The sequence below is a fragment of the Trichoderma citrinoviride genome (assembly GCF_003025115.1).
Source record: "Trichoderma citrinoviride strain TUCIM 6016 unplaced genomic scaffold BBK36scaffold_1, whole genome shotgun sequence".
In the NCBI taxonomy this organism is placed as follows: domain Eukaryota; kingdom Fungi; phylum Ascomycota; class Sordariomycetes; order Hypocreales; family Hypocreaceae; genus Trichoderma; species Trichoderma citrinoviride.
Genome location: NW_020194709.1, coordinates 2,305,515 through 2,325,481, shown reverse-complemented (window position 1 = coordinate 2,325,481; position 19,967 = coordinate 2,305,515). Strand labels below are relative to the sequence as shown.

Below are 19,967 nucleotides of genomic sequence, written 5' to 3'. Positions count from 1 at the left end.
TCGCGTGGAACCAGCTGTACAAAAATTGTCATGCAAGACAACTGGCAAAAGATCTTGCAGCACCACTGACAGGGGCCTGCTAATCCGGAATAACTGATAAGGCAAGGTACCGGGCACCGGAAGCGCGTCTGATTGGCCGAGGCTGCGCCGCACGGGCCATTGGGTTCCTTTTGCGCTGACGAGATTGGTCCAGCGAGGCTGTCGGGATTCTCCAGGCTGGCGATGCGCGTGAGGTCCCAGGATTCGACGAGAGCCAGAACATCGTACCCAACCGGCAGCTCTTTGGGCACGCATTTGAAGCCACGCCGAGCTGCTGTTCATGCGTTGTTAATTCGACCACTTCGCTGCCCTCGACGCCACCGGCCCGCCGCTCCGGCGCTCCCAATCCCCCCTTCCTCGCCGGCCGGTTCTTTCAAAAAGCTGCACCTCTGCCGTCCCAGTTCCTCCCATGACACGCTGAGGAGCCTCTTGCTGCGCCTGTAGCTCCCGTGTCGACGATGCGTCCCTTCTGAGGTCTCGTCAGCATCCCGACTCTGGCAGACATGCAGCCAAACAACATGCCACGCTCCGACGAGGGCGGCAGCGCCAACCACGGCGCGGCTGCCACTCAGAACGCGATATCGCGACCGTTTACGCTGCAGGAATCTCTGCCGTACTCTCCACAAACCTCAACCGTTCCGTTTGTTTCTGGTGAGCCACGACCACGTCTCTGCTCGGGATTCCCACCATTTGATCGCCTTCACCCTTCATCTTGTCTATCCTGAAGCTCTACCTTCGTCCTCTGTATGCTGGGAAGCTACTAACGCTGCTCCTTCCTCCAGAAATCATTCCCGACCCTAGCCTGGGTTTTGGCTCGCCCGCTCCTTCCATCTCAGATCTCTTCCCCCATAGCGAATACGAGCGACTGAACAAAGAGGCTCTCGGCCAGCCTCACCTTCCACGAAGCACCAAGCAAGCCGTTGACCTTGTCTTGCATGAAATCAAGCCGTCTCAAAGAACGCATTAGTATGTCGGAAGCTCTCGGCCGGGTGCATCTGCTAACATCCTACGCAGCAACTTCAAGTCCGTACTGGCAGGGCAACCGAACCCTCGGTCTGCTAGCCTCTCGCAGGGTCTATCTCCCATTGCGCGGGCCGTCTATGAGAAGGTCGGAGGCTACTTCAAGGCGACGAAACCTCATGTTGCGGGCCCTCACGCTGTTGGCGTTAACGGCGACAAGAGCCACACACTCGCAGTGGATATGGCGGTGCAAAGCAGCTTGCCTGAGAACCCTGCAGCTCATCCAGATGGCTCTGCGAGACCCAAGGCCAGTCAGTCAAGGATCGAGGTTCTGATACCGTCCAGACGAGGCTTTGACCCATCGGCCTACATTGATGCCACTGCCTCTTCCAACGTCCAGGCTTCCCCTGTGTCGCCGGAGCAGAAAACACTCCCGGCGCTGCCCATCACGCCGGATGATAACCAGAATGCCGGCTCTGCACCTTCCGATACAAATAACGTCAACTATAACCCTGCCTCATTCCGAGTTGAGCTTCCTTCGTCACATATCAAGAAGGATGAGTACCTGGAAATTGCGCATGTGCCATCAGCTCCCGATAACCTCTCGTCCCGCAAAGAGGACCGACACGCAGCTCCAGATGGCCAAGGCCTCGTTAGCAGTGTCAGCCTTGGCCAACAGCAGCGAGCAGAAGCCGCCCTCGAGTCGATCAACGCTCTTATGCGGAGCGTCTTCGCCGCGGTTGGGCATGCCATTGCAATGGAACCGGGACACGACCAGGTTGTGACGCTGAATGACCAGAACGAGGTCATCATGAACGGTGGAATACACCAGAAGCTACAGAGCGCTATCCAGAAGGCCATATCACTCAAATGCTTCCACAGAGTTCCGATAGAGGATCTCCTCCACATCGTGAAACTGAGCGATAACAGTGTGAGGGCGGCTGAGGCCTTGGAGCTCCGGGTTGACGAAAGTTGGGATGAAGCCAGCCTTGAATCGTGGGTTCAGCAGCTACCAGATGTTGAGCTGGGCATGAAAGCTGCGCGTACATGCCTGCGGATCTTGTCGGGAGGCCGAGAGGATAAGCGGCTCTACGCAGAGGGTGTCATGACCCGATGCTTCAACGTCTTCAAGGCCGTCACCGAAGACATAATCATCCCGCTTGTTGAGCTTCGGAACTCGTCTTCTTCCGCAAGCCTATTCCGGATGCTCGTCAAGCACAAAAAGGCCTTGTCGTCTACTTTCATATGCTGCCAAAGGCTGTTTGCCACCCTCGCGGAGCTGATTACGAAGGTTGAACTCTCGGAGACCGTCCTCAATGCTCTAGAGTACACCGCGTCCAAGCTGGTGTTCGTTGAGAATGCCTATTTCGAGAAGGATTCGGTGGTCGGAGTGCAGCGATTTGATGGTATTCGCAGTGTTGCTATGGACATGCTCTGCCAAATCTTCCTCATCAAGCCCGATCAACGACAGGGCATCATTGATGATATTCTGACCTCTCTGGAGAAGCTTCCCGTAGGAAAGCAAAGCTCCAGGCATTTCAAGCTTTCCGATGGTGGTAACATTCAGCCGGTGTCTGCACTCCTCATGCGATTGGTCCAGGCTAGCTCTGGGAGGGTTGAGGAGAACGAGGGACGCCGCACTGCCGCGCTCCGTGCCCTCGGCGATGAGGGTGATGAGATGGAAGAGGACGCCGAAAGCGAAGATGAGCCGCTTGATCAGAAGGCCAAGAAGGCGGAAATGCTATCCTCCATTAACACCGAGGATCAAGGCGCTCAGCAGCACGCCGTCGCCATTCAAGAGCTGGAGGCGGCTGCCGATCCTCTTAGCGAAAGCGCCGCGCGAAACGCTTCGTACATCATCAACTTCATAGTGAAGCGAGCAATTGGATCGACCAAATCGGGTGATACCCCCTACCGAAACCTTCTGGATCTCTTCGTCGAGGACTTCACCACATGCCTCGATTCCCCAGACTGGCCGTCGGCGGAGCTGCTCTTGCGCCTTCTCATGTTGATGATGGTCCAGCTCTTTGAGGCGCCCAGGACAGCCGCGCCCGCCAAGAACATGGCCCTCGAAATGCTCGGCCACATGAGCGCGGCCATATCGCGTTTGCGTTCCCACGTCAAGCGGACTGCCAACTTGTTCGAGGTTAGCAACGTCGACGAGCTGTCACGATATCTGGCTGCTTTGGCTTGCCACGTTCTTGAGCAGAAGAGCCCGATTGAGCACATTGTCGCCTGGGACGGACCTTATCGAGCGACGCTGGAGTTCCTCCAGGCTCGTCTATCAGACGATCCATACCTGTTCAGCGCGGTGTCGTACCTTATCACTGACTGGGCCACTCGAGTGCACGCTGGGTACGACTCGATCCAGGACAACGACGTTGAGAGAGATCAGGAACTGGGGCGCCTCGCCTATCGGCTCCGAATGATGATACAGGATCGCCGGTGGCTCTCGAATGAATACACATTCAAGGCCGTGAGCCCGACTCAAGCCAAGCTTTCCTACTCCATTCTCCTGCTGCAGTCTCCGCTCTTCGAATCCTTCAACAAGATTCTCAACATTCTCCTTGGTTCAATGGCGAGCGATCAAGCAACAGTACGCAGCAAGAGCTTGAAGAGTATCAATCAAGTTCTGGAGACGGATCCCTCCATCTTGGACGGCGATTCCATGGTGATCCAGCTTATCCTAGACTGCTCAAGCGACTCGTCTACGCAAGTGAGAGACTCTGCCCTTGGCCTTTTGGGAAGCTGCATCGCGCTTCGGCCAGTTTTGGAGGCGCCATTGACACCCAAGGTCATCGATCGCTTCCAAGATGCCGGCGTCGGCGTCAGAAAGCGAGCCATGAAGCTTGCCCGCGACATCTATCTCCGCAATCACGACAATGGCATTCGCAGCTCTATCGCAAATGGCCTGCTCCGACGTGTCCAGGATCCCGACGATGGTGTTCGCGATCTTGCCCGCCAGATGATTGAAGAAGTCTGGTTCGCTCCTTTTTACGGCCGTGACAACTCGGCCGCTTTCCAGACCTCTTTGGCCGAGCATGTCGCTCTGATCATCCAGACAGTCAAGTCAGGCAACGTGACGGAAACTCTAGACAAGGTGTTCCAATCTATTCTCCGACCAAAGGACAAGTCGCTGGAGGGCCCCTTTTCTGTTTGTTCACAGCTTGTGAGCAGCATGTTTAGCCTCATCGACAGCGGAGAATCGGAAGAAGGAGGCCCGACGGGCCGTGATGCCCTGCAGGTGCTCACAATCTTTGCCAAGGCCGACCCCAAGTTGTTCAGTCTCGAACAGATTAGACTTCTGAAACCCCATCTCGCAAGCTTCAGCGGCACCGATGAACTGGCGGCGTTCCGAGCAGTGACGGTGATTTACAAACGCGTCCTACCCCAGCTGCCAACGGTGCACAATGAGTTTCTAATGGATATTCGCCTGCAACTTCTCAAGGGTATCGGAAAGATTTCTTCTCGCGGTGCTTTGGATGACCTGATTGCATGCACAAAGGTCGTCTGCGACCTGCTCAACGACTTTGGGCCCTTGGCCAATCTGGTCGCCTCGGGTCTAGTAGGTATCCAGAAGCTGAGGGCTGGAGGTGCACTGGACAGCAAGAAGATCAATTTTCTTTCTGCTTATTCCATTCTCGTTGGTAGTGTTGGCAAGCACTGCGACCTGGACAAGCAGAAGGCGGTGTTCCGGGCTCGTCTCCCCAAGTGGGACGGAGATTCTGTTCCTCGGCTCATCGTGGACGTGCTATCGCCGTTTTCCTCGCCTTCCCAACCACTGGAGGCACGGAAGGCGGCCCTCGAGGCAATCGGCCTGGTTTGTCAGTCGTGGCCCCGAAACTACGTCCTGGCTCAGGTCTATACGGCCTTCCAGCAGGTCTTTCAAGAAAAGGTCCCCATTCTCGAAGCCATGATTCTGAAGTCATTCAAAGAATTTCTACTCACGGAAGAGAGCCGATCCGAGGCTGCAGCCGAGTCCGGGGCGACCGACAAGAAACGCGAGCTCACGGTCATGGGCGGCACTAACTTTGACGACGTGGCCAGCGCTACCACCCAGAGGTTTCTCAAGGACATTACGCGAATCGCTTTGGGAAGCCTGGACGAGCACGCTTTTCTGGCAATGGAAGTCCTGGGAAGCATCAACCGCCAAGGCCTGACGCATCCCAAGGAGACGGGAGTGACACTGATGACCCTGGAGACCTCGTCAAACCGAAAGATTGCCGAGCTGGCCTTTGTGGAGCATCGCTCGCTTCACGAGAAGCACGAGACGGTGCTCGAGCGAGAATACGTCAAGGCAATCCAGTCGGCATACAACTACCAGCGAGACATTGTCAAGGACTCTCACGGAGCCATCCCCGAAGTGTTCCAGCCCAAGCTACACCTCATGATGGAGGTGCTGAAGATTAGCAAGATGAAGAACAGGCAGCGCTTCATGGAGAAGCTCATTGGACAGGTCAACTTTGACATTGCGCAGCTGGACGCAACGCAAGAGATGCCCCCGCATCTGGACTACTCCCGGTTCATCATCGAGAACATTGCATTTTTCGAGTACCAGACGGTCGGAGAGCTCCAGACGGTTGTGAACATGATGGAGAAGATTGTGAGCACGACCGGCGCGACAGTCGCCCACCTCATCGAATTGGAGGTGTTTGATGTGCGGCTCGAGCCGGAGAAGACAGAACAAGACGAAGTTACGGGCCAGCTCATGACGGAGACTGTTGAAGCGCAAGCGGTTGCGGAGGGAGATGTCCTTCTTGGCGTCAAGGTAGACCCGGGCCGACTGCGTCAACTGACAACGGGTGCCATCATCCTCTCTTGCCTGTGGGAAGCCCGCACGCATCTCCGGCGCCTCTATGGCATGGGAACGGGCCGACACGACGGCAAGGCCAAGGCACTCGCCAAAGACCTCAACAAGATGCCGATGAAGGTGCAGGGAGTCCACGGAGAACGATTTTGGGATGAGGTGACCGCGCACGTGAGCAGCCTAGAGACTATGAGCAAAATGGCGCACAAGTGTAAGGCCTTTGTGGAGCTGATGAACATCGACAAGGAGCTCAAGGTGCAAGACGAAGACGAGGAGATGGTCATGGACGGACCAAGCACGCCTAGCGAAGGCGAGGCTGAGGGCGGCGCAACACCGGAACGGGGTCGCAAGAGGAAAGGCGCAGGCACTCCTGGAGGCCGCAAGAAACGCGCTCGCTCGGGATCTCAGCCACGCAAACGGGGTCGGCCGCGTAAAGCAGGGGAGTCACGCGATGAAGACGATGATATGGATTGGATCTAGAGAGCCCAGAAGGGGGTCTCTGAGTTGGGTCGATCTGGAACATATGTCACTTGATTTTTTTTCCTTTGTCTGTTCTTTCATCTTAGCGGCACATACGGCGCCAAACGGTTTTGTTCTTCCTCTTTCACCACACCCCCTTCTCTCTGTTGCTTCGATGCGGGAGTAGCGGTGGGCGCGGCTGGCAGACTACTATTGCCTATATACCGTCTCAAGGCGGATAAAGCAGGCTGGGGGGTTGCATTTTGCTCAGCATATAAGGAAGATTACGGATGGAACGCATTTGACGGCAGATACGGCGTTTACAGGGAGGGCATGGTTCAAGGGCATTTTCAATGATACCGGCTAGGTCTAAGGGAACCTAGGTATGATAGAATACTTGCGTAGTTTCCCTCGCCTCGAAGAGATGAAAGGCGTCGAGAAGGAAACCAGCATAATCTTGGTAGTACTAGAATTGACGCTGTATTACCGAATCAAGATGACGAGCTGCCTGTGCTGCGTGTACGACCTGTGAGCTAATGTTTGACATGCGGATGCTGTGCCCCTGCGTGCTTCATGCTGTAACTCTCGTGACGAAGTAATTTGTGTTGTTGGGAGGATTTCTATTGGAGCCCAACATGACACGGCATCTGTGAAGTTCAAGTTTTGGCGTCATTAATGTGATGGCGTGGTAGTGCTAGTTTCGGCGCATGAATTTGGGATTTTGGGTACAAAGGTGCCAGGGTGGTTTGCTTGGACAGCGTGGACTGTGATGGCATGAGGTAGCTGCATGCTTAGAACGAAGCTGCTGTGAGAAGGAATACTACATGTGTGGCGGGACATCATTGGATGGAAAATGTTTGTCTGAAAGGCCAGGCCCTATGTAGTGTCTTACGGGAAGTTGGAATCAACCGCTTCTTTTGTAAAAGAGGATGTGGTGATGCTGACGAGAGATGCGAAATGACTCTGATGCTGCGCAAAACCGTCAATGTAGAGCATCGATGGGCTTAGATGGTGTTTGCCAAGGCTGTGCGGGAGGCGTTTTCTCTCTTGTTGTCGCCTTACCAGATGGAGGTATGTGAAGTACCTCAAGATCTGTGCGTACGGTAAGGCGCAGCGATCGGGGATTTGGAATACATGTAATAAGGGAACCTACATTACGGTGAACGGGATTAGGCCCCGTCTTAGTCAAGCAGTCCACCGATCGGGTGGCTCGAATGGAGATGCCCAAAAAGATGCATGTTACGAAGACTCAGGATGCATACATACATGCGAGGGGCGGATGAAGATGCATGGCGTAAGGAGTGCAGCGCAGTCGCAGCATGCGTCTGACGTCAAGGGGGTGGCATCTTGTGTATGGATTGGGTATCTTCAGGTAGGCGTTATTAGAACTTGGAAGCATTTACGAGGTTCGATGGAGAATGTAGGGTGCACGCAGGAGTGCATGAAGCTAGAGGGACCATACTGTGTGCTCTTTCTTGGACACGTAATCAAGTGGTGATGGTGAGTTTGGGCTCAATTGAACTTGACCTTGTTTTTTTGCCCTCTAGTGGTTGATTTCATTGATTGCTTGATGGGCAGTGGTGGTGATGAAAGGACGATGAAATGGGTGGCGCCACGGTTACTGTGTTGGGCAACGGGCGGAGGAATGATTGGCTTCCAACTTGCAAGTGGGCTGCTGGGGGGCTGTTCTGCAATTTGTTCAAACTCGTACACCTGCCTGTATAAAACTTGGACAGAAAGTCATGCCAATGAGCGATTGGGCAGCTTCCTCGTCCATTTATATAGATACCAAATAGAGCAGCATTTTGCAGTGTTGTTCTGAGAGTGTTTGCTGTGTCAAAGGATCCAAACGAACACGAGCACCATCTTTCAGGGTTTTCGTGCCTGAGAGGAAGAAGAGAGTTTTGGCTGGCTCCCGGTCAATCAAGGGGCGGGACGGGGTTATTGCACACAGGCTAGGCCTGATCGGGTAACGACTCGACGGCATGGTGACGCGCCGGTTTTTGTTTGGTGGAGGCAAGGGGATTGGGATGATGAGTACCTGCCAAGTACCGCAAGTGTACTTTTTGGCGGTTCCAGGTTTGGATCATTGTCTGATTGGCGATGTTCTTTTGAAGTGTGTGTACTCTGTTTGTGATTATTTCTGATGCTTGAGTGCGCGTTTAGAGATTCTATGTAAAGAATTGCTATTGATACCTGGTAAGTAATTCTTTGTCTGGTAATGTTATGCTGTGTATCCGTTGTCAAGTTGGGTTATATGATGCGAGCGGTGGCTGAGACGGGCCACGGAACAGCTACGACCCGGCATTTCTGGGGCAAACAACGCTCAAGACGGTGAGAGGAGGCCTCCGTGCGCTACCTGGGGATACTTGACCTCATTACCTTGCACGATTCATTGGCTGTGGCTCGACAAAGGTATACCTCTAGTTTGTATGCGGCGCTGGCAGAGTGTGCTGTTTTTGGGAGGAGTTGTATGCTCTGTGTTGTCTGTTGGGAAGACGAGAGAGAAGGCCTGCAGCACAACGACAAAGATAGATGAGGAATGTACCTGTTTTAATAGTTATTTGCGTAGTTGTACTACGAGTACGAGATGCTCGTATCGACTGAGGACCCCAGTCTCCATACAAGGACGGCCTCATGAGATCGTTTGAAGCATTTTGCCAAGTCGAAACCCCTTGTCTTGGCTCTCCTGGCCGCAGTACCCAGGCGGTACTTGCTCGGCACTTGGCCCGCCTACTGCTGTGCTCCAGCAGCACAACAGCAGCCCTCTTTGCGACCCCCTAAAAAACAGTGTAGCGCCAACAGCCAGCTTTAAGCTTGTCGTGGCACAAGAACCTTGAATTTTAGGGGATCAGCAGGCCGTCATTGACTTGGTTGTATCTCCCTCTGGCCATTCCCACAAGTCAAAAAGCTCGAGGGTGCGCCGTTGCAGAAACTATTATCGTGTGCCGGTTTTCTTGTTTTCTTCCTCTTCTTCCCCCTCTCTCGCTTGTTGTGCTCCTGCAACCAAAGAGAGAAGAGACAGAAACGAAGGGATTCCATTCCTCACGGCTGACTGCTTCCCCCCTCCGTCATTCACTCAAACGCGCACAGGCGGAAAAAGCGAATTCCAATTCCAACGCCAATACAAAACACAAGCACAGGCTCCAGCTCCTCTCCGCTGCATAGCCTTCCTTCTTCCCACTCTCATCAATCTTCATTACGACTTACGGCAATACGCATCTCGTTATACCGGCACAGCCTCCTTCGCCTCTCGATCCCGACCGACGCAACGACGCACACGCACCAACCCCCGCCCTATTGCCGGCACTTCTGTCTTGGTTGCCTGGATTCGACCGGCCTGTCTGCCTCACGAAACGCCAGAGCCAAGAGTCCGGTTCATCGATCCGAACGAGCGAGCGGCTGCTGTGTGACCCCGACGAACGAACGCCTTTCGAGAAGCTTTGACGCCTGCAGCACTGAGAAGCGGCGCATTCGACCAACAGAACCAAACAAAACATCCAGGCCTCGCCGGTCGCACATCTCAAGTCCGAAACAAGGCCAGATTTGCCCTGTTTCTCTGTTGCGACTACACAGTCTCAGATTGCTGCGAATAGCCCTTCGAAGGTAATCACACTATTTCCTCCGTGCCTCGTCCAGTTACGCGTGTTTTGGAGCCTTGCCAGGGGGTCCCCAGGACATTATTTTACTTCTGCGGGACTAGCTCTCTCCGCCCAAGAGCACCATTCAAGCCACAGCCCCAGGAGAAGTGGAATTAACTCCTGCTTGCTAGAATTTCCCACGCCGGTTCCAAATCAACGGCGCCGAAGCTGCTCGACCACGCACAGTCCACGCAAGGCACAAAGCCACCGAGGCAAAAAGGAAAAGGAGCGGCGTGAGGCGAAGCTTTTTGCTGTATCAGCGATCGAGGCCGCCCATTCGCGATCCTAGATACAAAGAGTCGCTCATCGATCCTCTCCGCGGACGAAACGACAGAATCCTCGGTACGCAAACTCTCCGACACCGAACACAGATCCAACGGACGCGCGCGCCAAGTCCGTGACAACGCCGCAACCCGATCCCTTTTATTTGATTGTACCTGACGGGAGCACTAATCGCTCAGTGGGGGAACAGGTCTTGGTAGAACTGGGGCTGAGTCGAATACTGGACCATGTCATCATGTGAGTGTTACTGTTATGCAGTCTTTTATGCGCCCATCCAATTTCCTGTTGATTACTTGGGCTCGACGATCCCCATCCCTTGCTTCGAGGAAACTGGGTCTTCTGTGGATGTGGTTCGTCGGGCCTCTTCCATTTGCGACCGCCGCATCTTCTTCACCAACACCAACAGACGGCTAGACAGACGGCTTCTGCCCTTGTCATTCATTCATTCACTCACTTCCTCTGACCCGTCACTCCTTGGATTTTCCTCTTCCTCATTCTACCCTCCTTCACCTCGCCATCTCATGCTTCTTGCCCTCCGCGCCCTCGAAGCTGCACGCTTCTGCTCCCTGCCCACGCATCGCGAATGTCGTCACACGAGGCGACGGATGGCAAACCGGCGAGAAACCGACTAACCAACCTATTTCCAGTCAATCACGCCGATATCAAGCGCAAGGCGCACCTCGTCAGCCGTCAGAGCGGCGAGTCATGGAACTTTTTCCGCCATCTGTCATGGGATAGCAACAAGAGACGGTCGCAGACCTGGGATGGCGCCCGACTCGAGGCCCAGCGCGAGGACAATGTCGCCGGCGAAGATCTGACCCATGCGGCGACCTACCCGGCCAACAACAGCATACCCTTGAGAGACACGTCGACCTCGGGAACCGGTAAGCAGTCTGGCGAATACAACCACGACCGGCCGCTCATCGCGCCGCCCGCGACCGACGCCGATGGCCTGCGCAACCGCGGCAAGGGAGACCGCGACGAGGCCCAGACGGCCGCCGCCGCCGCCGCCGCTGCTGAGGAGCCCAACAACACCAAGCCCGAAAAGAAAAAGTCGGGCCTGATCCGCCATGTCCAGCCCAAGGAGCCCTTCACCGTGGCCAACCAGCTGCAGCGCACCCTGCTCAACTCGTGGATCAACGTGCTGCTCGTTGCCGCCCCGGTCGGCATCGCCCTCAACTACATCAAGTCTGTCGACCGCATCGCCGTCTTCGTCGTCAACTTCATCGCCATCGTCCCGCTCGCCGCCCTGCTGAGTTTCGCAACCGAAGAGATTGCCCTCCGCACCGGTGAGACGCTCGGTGGCCTGCTCAATGCCACCTTTGGCAACGCCGTCGAGCTCATCGTCGCCGTCATCGCCCTCATCGACCACAAGGTGGCCATTGTCCAGACCTCGCTCATCGGCTCCATCCTCTCCAACCTGCTGCTCGTCATGGGATTCTGCTTCTTCTTCGGCGGCCTGCGCCGTCCCGAGCAGTACTTCAACACCACCGTCGCCCAGACGGCCGCCTCCATGCTGGCCCTGGCCGCTGCCTCCGTCATCGTCCCGACCGTCTTTGACGCCGCCGCCAACACGCCCACCGATAAGGTCGCCAAGCTGTCGCGCGGCACTGCCGTCATCCTGCTCATCGTTTACGCCGCCTACCTGGCTTTCCAGCTCGGCACCCACCAGGCCGTCTTTTCCGAGCAGAGCCAAAAGGTCCCGGCCAAGCCCTGGAGCAGCGGATCCGCCAACCACGATATCAAGCAGGGCCTCTTGCTGCCCGGCTCCGTCGTCACCCGCGGCATCGTCAACAAGGAGGGAGAGCCGAAGCTTGTGAACCCCGAGGATGACGAGGAGGAGGAAGAGCCCCAGCTGCACTTTTACGTGGCCGTTGGTCTTCTCGCCGGTGCTACCGCCATCATTGCCCTCTGTGCCGAGTTCATGGTTGGCTCCATCGACGCCATCACTGCTAATGGTGGCCTGTCCGAGGAGTTTGTCGGTCTCATTCTGCTCCCCATTGTTGGCAACGCCGCTGAGCACGCCACCGCCGTCACCGTCGCCGTCAAGGACAAGATGGACCTGGCCATTGGTGTTGCCGTCGGTTCCAGCATGCAGGTCGCCCTGTTCCTGATTCCTCTGTTGGTCGTCATTGGATGGGGCATGGGCATTGAGGAGATGAACCTGAGCTTCGACACCTTCCAGGTCGCCGTCATGTTTGTCGCCGTGCTGCTGGTCAACTACCTGATTGGCGATGGAAAGAGCCATTGGCTCGAGGGCTGGCTGTTGATTTGCCTGTACGCCATTATTGCCGTCTGCGCATTCTGTAAGTCTCAACAATCATGTCCATTCTACAAGATCCCCTTACTAACATGTTTCCCCAGGGTACCCCGACCAGGACACTGGCGCTGAGTCTTAGAGACTTTGCCGCCCTTTCATTTTCTGCATCTTTGCTTTCTCGTTTTTATTTTTTTCTTTGATACCACTCGCATTTATTGCCTCACGGTTAATTTGTCTCCGTTTTTTAATGTCTGTTTTGGGATTTTATGAGGACAGTCTTACTTTTTACATTCGATGCATAAACACAAAGAAAACAAAATCATCAAAACTTACCTTTTTTCAAAAATCACTTTTTGTTCTGTTTTATTCATGACCTAGAGCTTCACGAGAACGCTCTTCATTGTTTCTTTCGCATTTACTTTAGAACGCATATCGACCTGGAAGGGGGGCTTAAAAATTGGGCTTTTGCTTCTTCGTTCAATTGTACTATATTTGCAGAAACTCTCTGGAACGTGCAACATAAAACGCCGCATTTCTGTGTGTGTTTTTTTTTGTTTTACTAGTTCCTTCTTGCATGGTTGGTTGGAGGAGGATGGAACATGTGAGAGTAAGTAGGTAGATTGAAGAGAATCTTTGTGGAATAGAGTGGAATACCATGGCATTTGATTCATCTTGCTACGTTATATAAAGTCTAGTAGGTGAAATTGAGAATGGTGCCTCTGACGTCCCTTACCGCTGCTCTCTACTCTCCTCCTCCTTGGGCTTCTTTTCGCCTTTTTTGCAGTTGTATCAGTTTCTATGTGGTGATTGTCGCAGCCTATTGAGAAGGATGATACGGACAATAGATTAATTGGTCGTTGGTATTCGACTGCCGCTAATACACAATGCCTGACAAAACACAATAATATACATGGCTCATTACAATTACTCCCGGTATTCACCTCATCTTCCCTCCACATCTCACAACCCCCCCTATACATCATCCACAGCCCATCACCATCTTACCATCCAGATCCAATCAACCAGACAATACCCCCCCAAGTCAAAACAGACTCATCACTTCTTCGCCCCCGCCGACCCCAACCCCAACCCATCAAACTGCACGCTCCCCCTCCTCAAAAACATCATCGGGCTCCCCATCCTCACCGCCCCCGCCGGCCCGCCGGCAGCACCGCCGCCGCCATTCGCGGCATCCAGCGACGCCAGCACCCCCGGCGGCAGTCCCAGCGACGGGATGCTCGCCTCGGGCACCGCCTCGAGGCCGGACGGCGCCGTGGACGACGCAATCGTCGCGGGCGTGCCCTGGATGTGCTGGCCCCGCTCGAGCGTCTCCTTGTAGAACGCCTCGAGGGCGAGGGCGTCGGAGCAGAAGGCTTCGAACTCGGATTTGATGGTTTCCGGCTCGAGGGTTTGGTGGGCGGATGATGATGTTGACGTGGATGGGTAGCCTTGTTGGAGGAGAGGCTTGCTGAGGGGGTCGTCTGGGTTGACGGCTTTGAGGCTGGGCGAGGCGTGATGGTGGTGGTGTTGGTGGTGGTGAGGGTGGTGATGTTGGTGGTGGTAGTGGTACGGGTGGTGATGGTGCTTGTCGTGCTGCTGGATGTACGCAGCGGGATAATATCCTCCTCCTCCTCCTCCTACCAGACCGCCACCCTGGTGATGGCCGATGTGGTGCTGCATCGAGGATCCCGCCATGACCGACTCGGAGAGGTTGAACGAGTCGTACGAGGGGACGCGCCCGAGGAGCCTGTCCGCCATGAGATGAGGCGGGGGCTGCTGCTCCATCGGCGTGAAGCTTCTGCCGGGCATGTCTCGCTCCTTGGTGGCCCGTCTGCCGTACAGCCGGTTCGCTAGCACGAGAAAGTCGCCCTCGTCCGTCACCTGGGCGAGGAGCAGGCCCGAGCGGTGGATGTACTGGGTGTACCTGTAGTCCGGACGGCCCCAGGAGTAGATAATGTCCACGTTGCTGGGGTAGTTGGACGCCGCCTCGGTGTCGAGCACGAAGTCGCAGTGCCGCAGGATGGCCTTTTGGTAGAAATGTCGAGTGGGCACCGTCTGCGGCCCGAGAGAGTTTGGGTCGTAAAACGTCTCGGGCTTCTTGTCCGGAGGCTGCACCGCAAGCTTGATGGGATATGCCTTCCTAAAGGGATTCACTTCCGTGATGCTGCTGGCCTCCCTAATGGGCACCTCCACCAGCCGGAGGCCGTACTGGCTGGCCTCGCGCTCCCACACGTCGACGGCGTCCTCCACGAGCTTGGCCGTCGCGTTCATCCAGTCGATCCTCACGTGGTAGCAGTTGTCCGGGTTGTGCAGCCGGTCGTAGTGCAGGTCGATCCGCTCAGGACGATATGACCTCTTCCTAGGGTCCACGTCGTACTTGATGACCTTGCTCAGGACGACCCTGGGCCGGCTCTTGCCCACATGCAGCGCCGACAGCGTGGGCGTACTGGTCAGCGACGACGGCGAGTGGTCGTCGTGCACCGATCGCGTCCTGCCCGAGCTTATCGACGCCTCCGTCATGGGCGTCAGGGGCAGGGGGCCGTCTTTCTTCTTGCTTCCGAACCAGCCGGACTGGTATTTCGCAAACTCAGGGGCGAACTGGTAAAAGTAGTTGCCGTCTCGGAACCGATGGCGCTTCTCGACGTGCACGAAAAGCCCTTTAGGCTTTTCTTTTTCCTTGTCCTTGTCTTTGTCGGTGCCATCTTTGTCCTTGTCCTTGTCCTTGTCCTTGTCCTTCTCTTTGCCCTTGGGCTCTGGCGGCACCATCAGCGCATTGCCCAACTCCTCTGCGTCTTCGCGCGTCTCAAGGTCGTCAAAGTTCTCCAATAGCCACGTCGTCATGTCAGACCCGAGAAACGAGTGGTAATGCAGCCGGAGATGCCAGCGACGATTGCGCAGAGGAACGCCGCCCTGTTCCACAGGCTGCTGCATGGCTTCCGCCAGGGCAGCAAAGTTCAAGTTGGACTTTTCAAACCGTTCTTTCCTCGTGACGAGCTGATGCTTCTTACCCATGCCGCCCTCGAGGCCCTCGGTCAGAGGTAGTGTTTCCAGCTCGGCCGCAATGACGACAGAGGGATCTTCCGTCTTGTAGATGATGTCCAAGGGGTTACGATCCAGCCTGTTTTTGGTTTGGAAGCGCCGTTCCGAGGGCGGTATGTAGCGGTTCTTTTGCCACAGCTGCGCCAGGCGCTTGATTCCCTCTATCCTGATTTCTTCGGGGTACAAACCGGTTTGCGTCCTAGGCACCGAAGGGTTTTGGGCCACCAGCGGAATGAGGACGAACCTGGCTCGCCAGAAGCGCAAGCTTTCCATCATCTCTTCGTGATGCCCCGCAGCGTACGAGTCGATCAGGTTCCAGTTGAGATCGGGCCTTGGAATCGACAGCAGTTCTATTTGTCGAGCTTCATATTCTGTGTCAAACAGCGTTCTGATGGCTGGCCTGTACATGGGAGAGAACCCTTCCGGCAGCCCGGACAGATCGGCCGTGGGTTTCCTAACGTAGATGTTGACGTCGACCTCTGTCCCGTTGACGCATGAGAGCTGATGAATGATGTTGCCGACAGACATGAATATGCTCGTGCCATCCTCGAGAACTTGGTCGCGCGAGAAGATGTCTCCCAGCTTAATGACCTTTTGGCCGAACGCTCTCGCAACTGCCGGCCCAACAACGACTTGGAAACCTTGCGAAAACCGCAGGCTGATGAGCTCGCTGATGAACTCTTGCCGCGATTTGGGCTCTTCAGATGATTCATCATCCGCATTCTGATCCACGCTGTAGGGATGCCTCTGATACTCGGTATCAAATTGCGCCCTAGTGGGAAAGTATTCCGTTGTCAACGGAACTGCAGCAGGGCAACATAGGGCTTTCCACTTTTGTATCTTCATCTCGGATATGCGAGGGAAAATGTGCTGCCAGCGCGTGTATAGATTGGCCGGGTCGATCTGGTTCTTATCAGGATCCGACGGATTCAACAGCACCAGCCAGGGACTGATGGCTGATGTCGGCGAGATCGTCTGCGAAGGTTCCGGCGTCACGCCCACACCCGCCCGGAGCTTGCTCAGGACGACCTTGTGATCTTCCGTTCGGAGCATGTTATGATGTAACTCGCCCTCGTCTTCGAAGCTGCCGTTGCGAGTACGTGATGCTGAACCGTGATGAGCGGGAGTTCCCGCTTTCAGGTCGTACAGGTTCATCTCGTGACGATTCGACCCGTTCTTCACCAGGATGGGGATACTCGGCGTCGACGACATCCTCTCAATGACAGGATCACCCGCCTCTCCCCTGGACTTTTTGATTGAAAACGGAGACTGGCTCCTGGTAGTCAGAGGCGTAGACGGCCTCAGGGCCGGGCGCGACCGCGGAGTAGTCGGCGCACTTGGCCTCGAAACAGGAACAGCCGCGTTAACAGTTTCTGCCTTGACCTCGGCCGCCGCAATCTTGGGGGCTGCTATGCCAAATCCCCTCTGCCCGAGGCTGATCTGTCTTATAAATTTGGGCGCCTTCGACGCCGAAGCGACCTTGGTGACAGCTGGCGATTGCAGCGGTGGGGGATTAGGAGAAGGTGGTTCTTTCAGGGGCGGCGGGTCTGGCAGCCTCCTCTTGACAAACATGTTAGGCTTCTCAATCTCTGCTTGGTTCATTGAGAGCTTCCTCGTGGAAGGAACATTGGTGTGTAACTTCTTTTCCGGGAGTGATGATCCCAGAACATTCATGTCCTCCAAATGGTGCCTACGACTGTCATCCGATCTGAGACCTGCTTCCGAGCCGTGGTGATGATGTTGCTGGCGCTTGCGGTAGGTCAGAATGATTCTGGAATCATCAAACTCCTGCAGCTGCTTCCAAGAGGGCCGCTCAGCAGGGCGCGCAAGCCTTTCGGGCGTGAACCTCTGGAACCCATGGATGCTCTCGAGTAAGTGATCAGGAAGGCGGGCCGGGGGATTGTACCAGAGATCACCAAGCGCCTCTTGGCGTCTCTTGGAGAGGCTGCTATTCTCAAAGATATTGCTAGGGTAGTGAGGATCCATGTGCAGCGGGGTGATTTCAATATCGTTCGTGTCAAGTGCACTCCGCATCTGAAGATCGTACATGCGGCATCTTATCCTGAAGTCATCTTCGTCGTCGTCTTGGTCGACCTTGTTTGATACGGACAAGGCCACACCCGCGTACGAGAGCGCTTCGTTGGAGGTGCCCGTCCAGAAGGAAACGTGCAGCCACTGAGGCAGTACATAGCACCATTCGTCACGCCTACTTTGGGAATCCAGGCCTTCAACGCGGCGCATCATGTCTCTGCTTTTTGACGGCGAGTAAGAGCCAGAGGTGGACTGGTAGCTTCCGATCACTGGTGTCGGTTGGTTTGGCGTGCTGTCACGGCTGTGAAACGACCTTGACAGCGAATGATGCCGGTCCTGGGACGGGTCTTCCGCTAATGAGAATCGCGGATTTCGATATCTGAACAGAGGGACCGAGTGCAGAGGCATCGGAGCCATGCAAATCAGATCAATCCCGATGCCGTTTCCCACTAGGGCTTCTGTTGTTCTTCGCAGTGTCTCATAATCCACCTCGAAGATGCCAGCGCCGGGGCTAATGACGGCGATGGAGATGCCTGTCCGGGTCAAGTCGCGATCGATGTAGTCGTGGGAGAACTGCGCGCAGGCGAGATTGATGGCCTCGAGAATATTGCCATGGATGGCAAAGGAAGACTCAGCTCTGATTCGACTGATGGGCTCATTCCCCGATAGGGGTTGAGTAGACGGATATGCCGTGAAGTGATGCAGAGTGATGTCTCTTCGGAAGTAGTTGAGTTCCTTCTTCAGCTGGTACAAAATCCTGGTCCATTCTATGCTCGCCATTTCGCTCACCACTACTCGGTAAAAGTCCTTGTAGGGCCGCCGGTTCCCGTAGGATTGGACCCCTGTGTAGTAGTCCGATTGGAGCGCGCTCGCCTCCAGATCGTTCGTCAAGCCTGTGTCATACTCGACGCGGGCAAACAGCACAATACTGACCAAGTGCTTCACCTTGAGCAGAGCCCACCGCTTGAAGAGAGCCGGTAGAAATCCGTTGACAACCTTATTGAACATGATTTCGCCAGAGCTTTCGGAGTCAAAGTCCCACATCTCCTTGGACATTTGGATGAAGAGCACGTATCTGGCGGACTCGCTGCGAAATATGGGCCTCGTCTCGCGACTGAAGAAGGCGGAGTGGACGCTGTTCCCGTCGACATAGACCGTCGAGATTTGGGCCTTGATAGTCCCCATGAAGAGAAGGGATTGGCCTTTGTACACCGTCCGCTGCGTGAGCTCTCCGACGGCGACCCTCCACATGTCTGCCCGCGATAGGTACTGGTCTTTGAATATCAGTTCAACGTGCGAGGCTTCGGTAACTGGGTGGTCGTTGTCAACCTAAGGTCAAAAGTATGTGAGTCAGCCACGTCTATCACGAGTCACTTCGGTATACATAAAGATAAACGAACCGCTCTCAGCAGAACAATGGATCCCTTCTTCATCCCGAAGACATCCGCAATGTGCTTGACAACGTGTACTTCTGCGTCAGGGTTCCGCGCCTTGGTCTCCTTGGGCATATCCTTTGCGACAAAGATGTACTGGTGGCCCAGGGCATTCGGGTCGCATGGACCAATGTTTTGGAATCGCACGCTGCCATTGTCGTCGTGCGCCTGCTTCTTCAAGCTGCCGATGCCTCCCGACGACTTCAAGAACTCTGGCTTGAGAACCGCGATGGACATCAAGGTGCCCGGCTTGACGTCGCCCCCAATCAGGTCCAGGTTCAGCAGCACCTCGTCGCGCGCATATCCGTCATTCACCGTGACGGTGCAATAGCGCCCAGCCTTGCGCGGCTTCTCATCCTGCACGTTCTTCACGGTCGAATGCGTAGAGATGCTCCTGGGCGATGCCGGCGCCTGCTCCGACGCGCGATCCGAGGCGGTTGAGCTCGCCTGTCGAAGGTGACGGGACAGCTGCGCCGGTCCCCTCCGCGGAGCCGATGGTGCTGCGCCGACATTTCGGGACATGGAATCGGCTCGGAGACGAGTATCATAGAGGGGGTCTGGTTATGGGATCATAGCCCGCGATCCAGGGCGAGGATTGTCTGCCAGTGCGGGTGGTGATGCGTGGTCGCGCGACAGTTTGGCGGTGGTTGATGCTGGCTGATGATGAGGATGGCAGTTGGATGGGTGAAGCTGAGCGATGGCGGCAGAATGGGAGCTTGATGGCAGCACGAGCGGTCTCACCGCCTGCTTGATTCGTCAGCGACATGTCTCGGTGGGGTCTTGTCATGGAAATGGTGGAGATGAGGACTTGATGTAGCCGCTACCTACAGCTGCAGACAAACAGGGCGCTTGGTAAGGTACCCATACTTCTGCTCTCGTTTCTCGATCAACTGCAATTCTCCGGATGAGACAGACTTACAACTACACGCTGTACTCCTACCTCAGGCAGTCTTTGCTACGAGAAACAGCTTCATCTCTTGTTGTATCAGACCTCATATCAGCTGTTCCTAGGCTTT

General features: G+C 55.4%; 3 protein-coding genes across 3 annotated transcripts; 2 read left to right on the top strand and 1 right to left on the bottom strand.

Moving 5' to 3' along the window:
• Positions 1-557: 557 nt before the first annotated feature.
• BBK36DRAFT_1155543 (DNA repair and meiosis protein) lies at positions 558-6,286 on the top strand (the record flags this gene model as incomplete). The annotated part of the gene is made up of 3 exons (XM_024893840.1): positions 558-690; positions 822-1,005; positions 1,054-6,286. 3 exons carry the CDS (start codon positions 558-560, stop codon positions 6,284-6,286), a joined length of 5,550 nt encoding a protein of 1,849 aa, XP_024754077.1.
• Positions 6,287-10,415: 4,129 nt separating this feature from the next.
• Positions 10,416-12,587, top strand: BBK36DRAFT_1175406 (Ca2+ transporter; the record flags this gene model as incomplete). Its single annotated transcript, XM_024895975.1, has 3 exons — positions 10,416-10,425; positions 10,836-12,494; positions 12,553-12,587. 3 exons carry the CDS (start codon positions 10,416-10,418, stop codon positions 12,585-12,587), a joined length of 1,704 nt encoding a protein of 567 aa, XP_024754076.1.
• Positions 12,588-13,504: 917 nt separating this feature from the next.
• On the bottom strand, positions 13,505-19,473 carry BBK36DRAFT_1109395 (Pleckstrin/G-protein interacting factor; the record flags this gene model as incomplete). Its single annotated transcript, XM_024889470.1, has 4 exons — positions 13,505-14,041; positions 14,183-15,112; positions 15,212-18,847; positions 18,919-19,473. 4 exons carry the CDS (start codon positions 19,471-19,473, stop codon positions 13,505-13,507), a joined length of 5,658 nt encoding a protein of 1,885 aa, XP_024754075.1.
• Positions 19,474-19,967: the final 494 nt, after the last annotated feature.